General features: G+C 59.1%; 2 protein-coding genes across 2 annotated transcripts in view; one reads left to right on the forward strand and one right to left on the reverse strand.

Moving 5' to 3' along the window:
- N657DRAFT_659810 (uncharacterized protein) overlaps positions 1-2,799 on the reverse strand; it is a gene marked incomplete at both ends in the record, with an annotated part of 3,864 nt that extends 1,065 nt beyond the window's left edge. Inside the window, 6 exons of the mRNA XM_062795017.1 lie at positions 43-1,330; positions 1,378-1,521; positions 1,700-1,830; positions 1,885-2,196; positions 2,353-2,590; positions 2,642-2,799. Coding sequence (XP_062641754.1) covers positions 43-1,330; positions 1,378-1,521; positions 1,700-1,830; positions 1,885-2,196; positions 2,353-2,590; positions 2,642-2,799 — 2,271 coding nt within the window. The remainder of the gene's footprint in view (positions 1-42; positions 1,331-1,377; positions 1,522-1,699; positions 1,831-1,884; positions 2,197-2,352; positions 2,591-2,641) is intronic.
- A 282-nt stretch (positions 2,800-3,081) lies between these two features.
- N657DRAFT_651764 (purine and uridine phosphorylase) lies at positions 3,082-6,190 on the forward strand (the record flags this gene model as incomplete). Its single annotated transcript, XM_062794227.1, has 4 exons — positions 3,082-4,530; positions 4,603-4,641; positions 4,699-4,825; positions 4,872-6,190. Coding segments are annotated over exons 1-4 (2,464 nt in total), but the record flags the coding sequence as incomplete, so codon positions are not given.

Genomic DNA, 6,190 nt, shown 5'->3' on the forward strand with positions numbered 1-6,190 from the left:
GGGATGATCGGCCCCGAGCTTCGTCTTGAAAGTCTCCATTACCTGCACAAACAGCTTCTCGGCCTCCTCCCACCGGCCCTGCTCCCAGTACGTCGACGCCAGGTTGGCCATGCTGGTCAGCGTGGAGGGATGATCCGATCCAAGAACTTCCTCTCGTAGCTCAATAGCCCCAAGCTGGAACCTCTCGGCATCTTTCCACTGGCCTCGGTAACTGAAGAATGCTCCAACAGATTGCAGCAGAGTCGCCCTCCCGGCTTTCTCGTCCCTTGAGCCAGTGCCTTCGCTGCCAAGCACCACATATGCATGCGCAAGGTATGCGCTGCATACTTCCCAATTCTCATACCGCCCGAATGGGTAGCAGCGCGACACCGCCAACAGTGCCTGCCCGGCAAAGTGCCTCGTCCTGCCCTTCTTGATGAGCCACTTTCGCGTCACCAACTGCACGAGCCGGTGCATGTCTAAGCCATGATCCTTCTCCTCTGCCACGAAAGAAAACGCCTTCAGAACCCCCAGGGCCTCTATGAGCTGTACCTCTCTCCTTGCCTCCTGTTCTGCCTGCTGCTGGCTATAGCTGGATAGGAACTCTACTGGAATGGCGTGTCGGTCCAAGAGGCCCATGAGCGAGAGGAGCTCGCCCGCGAAGGTGTTCTGCCGCTGGATCTGATCAAACGAGAGAATCCACGTCTCCGCCACTGCCCGAGGCGTCTCTGAGTCTCGCCCGACCGTCTCAAATTCCTGGCTAAGCAGATCTACAAGGTCTTGGTCGCTCTTGTCCAGCAGCTCGAGATACCTGCTAATTGACACGGACTTCTCCTGCATGAAGGCGGCTGCCTGCACCAGTGCGAGCGGCAGGTGCTCCAGCGGAGCTGAAAGTGTAGACAAGTCGCCGGGATTGATTCTGTCTTGCTCGAGCTTCTTCTCGAGCAGCTCTTTCGACTCGCTGTCGTCCATCTTCTTGACTTCGATTGGTCGTCCGCCCCTTGTGAGCCTCGAGCCCACCTCCTTGTTCCTCGTCGTCACGAGAACAGACCCGTGCGCGCATTCGGGAACGTGCTGTCCAAGCCCTCCCGGCCCGCTGGCAAGCTGCGTGTCGTCAGCATTGTCGATCACCATCAGCCACCTGCCTCGGTCCTTGCTCGCCAGCCACCTCTTCAGCAGCGGCACGACGTCCGCCTTGGGATCGTCGTAACCAGGGACGTGACATTCCTGTGCGATCAATGCATATGACTGACGAAACCGCTCGGCGCTACTCGCGTGGACCCAGAAGACGGATATATCTGGATATTCCTCTTGTAGCCAGTACGCGTATGCCAGTGCGATTTGCGTTTTCCTTTATCGAGTCAGCGCGGCCTGCAAGGATGGGGCATCCTTAAATACCCAATACCTCCCAAGCCGTACAGTGCGGCTCGTAGGTGCCACTTGCTCTGCGGCTGACTGTGGCCGAGCTGGTCCTTGAGCTTTTCAAGGATATCGGACCGCCCGACGAAGTCGGGATTGCAGGTATATGGCACGAGGACTGGTCTCATTAGCCTCGTCTAGACAGCGGCGTACATCCTACCTACACATCGCGGCATTGCTCTGAGGCCTATCCAGCCAACCCGAATCGCCCGGTCCGCGCCGACCGTCCTTGGATGCGCTGCCAGATCCAGGCAGTAGATTTCCGTCTGGTGTTGCAGCCTTGCCAAGCTGCTTAATCCACCGACGAAGCTCTCCGCAAACTGCCAAAAAACCAGGGTCGTCCACGCTGGCGAATTTGGTCATGTCCATGTGGTTGCGGTGGACCCCGATTGGGATGTACCCAGGCAGAATCGCCGAATCCTGCGGCACAACCTGCCGAGCCCCGTTAACGAAACGCGCGCCATAGAGTCACGCTAGCACACTCACCTGGCCGATGCCTGGCAGAGGCAGCTCCTCGAAGAAGCAGCTGATCTCGATCGGCTGGCCCTCCCTGCCACGCGCTAGGACCATGCTGTGGAAACCGTCCTGGATCCGCGCGAGCACCTCCGAGTCGCGCTTAAGCACCTCGACGATTTGTGTGTTCGTCTGCTTGATGATTCCGATCGATCGCGACAGCAGCTCGGCCCACCGTGCCAGCCCTGACCCGTGGTGCGGCGTCCCGAGGAAGGCGATGCCGTGCGTCAACCGGAGGACGTTCTGGAGGTGTGGTTCCGCCCGCTGTCTCGATGTGAACAATGCCTAGCGACGGAATTAGCGATCGCGGTAACCTACGACCCGAGAATGACATACATCCTCGCAGACCAGCCCGCCCAGGCTATGGCAGACAAATATGATCGGCCGTTCATTCTACTCGCGTTAGCGGCGTACCCAGTCCACGCGGCCGCTCACACCCACCGTGTCGTCCCTCTCTCGATACGACACGAGAGACGTCAGAAGATTCCACGCATGGTTCGCAATCCGATTCTGCGACACCATGCCCCGCCAGTCCGTCACGTACGCATCGTATCCGAATGTGAGGACGCGCGCGGTCGGGAGCTCGGACGGGAGGAGGGCCTTGGGCCAGGGCTCAGACGCGTCGCTGGCGGTCCATGTCTTCTCGCGATCGCCAGTCAGGCCGTGGACAAAGACGATGCTGGGTGGGGATCATCAGCTAGGCGTCATAGAGGAGCACAGATGTACGCACTCGACGATGGCACCTGCCGGGCTGCAAAGCGGCTTGATGCCCGAGGGGAAAGTCTTCGTCGAAGACGAGGCCCCGGCGCGTGGTCGCTCTGACTGGCTTTCTTGACCCGCCGATTCAGTTATCGCGGCTTTCGGCCGCCGGCCGAAGAATCGTCGCATTCCGCCGCGGGAAGGGACGTGCGGCTCGGTCCGCCAGATCGTGATCCACTGCTCTGGTGGGGTTCGAGGGATCTGAGCGCTTCCACAACGTCTCGACATTCCTCCGAACGGGCGTCAGCGAGGATCCAAGTTCCTTGGATCCCCGCTTTGCGAACCTAACGTTCGTCCGATTTGGATGGTGCTAAATTTAGCACCGGCTGGTACCCACGTGATCTCAGTAGAGTCAATTAATCGGTGGTGGACCCCGCTTTACCACAGCCTTTCTCTAGAGTTGGCGCTGTCCCGCAAGCAGGGCGCTACCGGAGCCAGGGCCGGTGGGAGGAGGCCGAGAAGCTGGAGATACAGGTGATGGAGACGAGCAAGACGTACAGTCACTAGCGAAATCGCCTTCCGCTTCTTACTCTCTGTTGAATTGTCCGGGGGCCTGCTTTTGGCCCTCTTGGCGCTGACACCGTACCTATTCTTACTGTCAATTGTCCCCCTCAGTCCAACGCAGTGGAGACTTCTGAGGGTTGGCCCAGCCTTGCCGCTTAGCGCCGAGAAAGCTGGTGCTAAAATTAGCTCGTTCCAAATGGTTCGGGCTGCAAAAGAGGGATTCAGGGGAGGCAGGGAAGCCCCAGCTTCAACAAACCCACCTCTCCGCCAAAAACCCACATTTACGGAAGACAGGCACACACCTTGACCCCACACGGACCCGACCCGACGACGGGATTTCAACCGGCCTTCCGGAGCCGACTCCGGCGCAATAACCGATGAACACAGCCCGGCCGCGGCGCCCAGCTGCGCGGGCCGACTTCGAGATTGCCATCATCTGCGCTCTCCCAATCGAAGCCGATGCCGTCGACGCCCTCTTCGATCACCACTGGGACGATGACGGGGCGCCCTACGACAAAGCCGCGGGCGATCCCAACGCATACTCCACCGGCGCCATCGGCCGCCACAACGTCGTCCTCGCACACATGCCAGGCATGGGCAAAGCCAGCGCCGCGGCCGTCGCCGCCAACTGCCGCGCGAGTTTCCCCAACATCAAGCTGGCCCTCGTCGTTGGCGTTTGCGGTGTCGTTCCCTTTCGTCCTGGCGGCAGCGGCGGGACGGCCGAGACCGTGCTAGGCGACGTCATCGTCAGCGATGGTGTCGTGCAGTACGACCTCGGACGGCGACTGCCCGAACAGTTCGTGCCGAAGGACACGCTTCTGGACACCCTGGGCAGGCCGAACACCGAGATCCGCGCGCTGATCGCCAAGCTCAGGGGCCTCCGTAGCCGGAAGATGCTGCAAGCTAAGATGGCCGGCTACATGGACCTGCTCCGGGGCGAGCCGGAGCTGGCGGCCGCGTACCCCGGTGCTGCGCAAGACAAGCTGTTTGAGGCGACGTATCGCCATGTGAGGGACGGGATGTCGTGCGAGGAGTGCGGTTGCGACGGCAAGCTCGTACCGCGTACCCGCCTCGAGCAGGGCGATGGACAGCCTGCGGTTCACTTTGGCCTGATTGCGTCGGGCGACACGGTCATGAAGTCGGGCAAGGACCGCGACGACATCGCACGGGAGGCGGGTGTTATAGGGTTTGAAATGGAGAGCGCCGGTGTTTGGGACATCTCCCCTTGCGTGGTCATTAAGGGTGCGTGCGACTACGCGGACAGCCATAAGGCCAAGGCGTGGCAGCGGTACGCGGCGGCGACGGCGGCGGCGTGCATGAAGGCTTTCTTGGGTTACTGGGCACCTTCAATGCCAGGTGCGTAATGATCAACTAACGTTCGAGGTTTTGGAAGAAGGTTTGCTGGAGCGCAGGCGCTAAGTTTCTTAGGATCTCCTCCTCTCCCAGAGCAGCCAGCCGGACCTTGGTGTAGGTAGACCCTTATAATCATACTATTAGGCCAAAGCCGTGCTTACCATATACAAGTTCTTGTTCCTTATATTGAGAATAAGACGTTTATTGGGCGGGAATCAATTCTCAAGCAACTCCAACAACAACTTCTAGGGCCGGCTTTACAGTCAAGGACCGCGCTCTTCGGCCTCGGCGGTGTCGGGTTAGTTCCGCTTGCCTGGATATGAAGTTCGTATTAACAAGTACAGGAAAACGCAAATCGCTCTGGCGTACACATACTGGCTCCAACGGACAAACCCAGAGGTTTCAGTCTTCTGGGTCCATGCGAGCAATGCTCAACGATTCCGGCAAGCATATGCGTCTATCGCGCAGGAATGCCAGGTGCCGGGCTACGACAACCCAAAGAAAGACGTGTTGTTGCTGGTGAAGGCCTGGCTGGAGAGGAAGGAACGCGGCCGATGGCTGATGGTTCTTGACAATGCCGATGATATGCAGCTCTTCTTCGGACCGCATGTGGGCCCTGCGAATGCCAGCTCTTCCAGCCATGAGGAGAGCCTCGGACGGTATCTTTCCGAGTGCCCCCACGGCGCTATTCTTGTCACAACCAGGAACAAGCAGGTTGGCTCGAGGCTGACCAAGGGAAAACGCCCCATCGAGGTCGGGAAGATGGACGAAGGCGAGACAGACCAGCTGCTCCGCGCACGATTTGACGGAATCAACGTTACTTCCAGTGAATCCTCTGCGCTTTCTTCCCGACTGGAGCACCTTCCGCTTGCGCTCGTCCAAGCGGCCGCATTTATCCAAGAAAACACCATAACTGTCGGCCAGTACCTTGAGCTCTTGGACAGCAGCGATCAGGACCTTGTCGATCTGCTCAGTAAGGAATTTGAGACAGACGCGAGAGACTTGGAGACCCCTCGTGCAGTGGCTGAGACATGGATTCTCTCGTTCGAGCAGATCCAACGGCAGAATGCATTTGCGGGTGAACTCCTTTCTCTTATGAGTCTTCTTGACCGGCAAGCCATCCCCTTGGACTTTCTATCCCGCTATAGAAAACAGCAGCAGGACCAAGAGGCCAGGGGAGAAATGCAGCTTACGGCAGCATTGGGGGTTCTGAAGGCGTTTTCTTTCGTAGTGGAGGAGAAGGATCATGGCTTGGACATGCACCGGCTCGTGCAGTTGGTGACGCGAAAGTGGCTCGTCAAGAAGGGGAGGATGAGACACTTTGCCGGCCAGGCACTGTTGGCGGTGTCGCACTGTTACCCATTTGGCCGGTATGACAATTGGGCAGTATGCAGCGCATACCTTGCGCACGCATATGCAGTGCTGGGCGGCGAAGGCACTGGTTCAAGGGACGAGAAGGCCGGGAAGGCGACTCTTCTGCACTCTGTTGCTGGATTCTTCAATTCCCGAGGCCAGTGGAAAGATGCCGAGAGGTTCCAGCTTGAGGCTGTTGAGCTACGAGAGGAAGTTTTTGGGTGGGAGCATCCCGACACGCTGAGCAGCATGGCCAACCTGGCGTCGACGTATCGGAAGCAGGGCCGGTGGGAGGGGGCCGAGAAGCTGG

This window comes from Parathielavia appendiculata (assembly GCF_033297405.1).
Source record: "Parathielavia appendiculata strain CBS 731.68 unplaced genomic scaffold N657scaffold_76, whole genome shotgun sequence".
NCBI classification, from domain to species: domain Eukaryota; kingdom Fungi; phylum Ascomycota; class Sordariomycetes; order Sordariales; family Chaetomiaceae; genus Parathielavia; species Parathielavia appendiculata.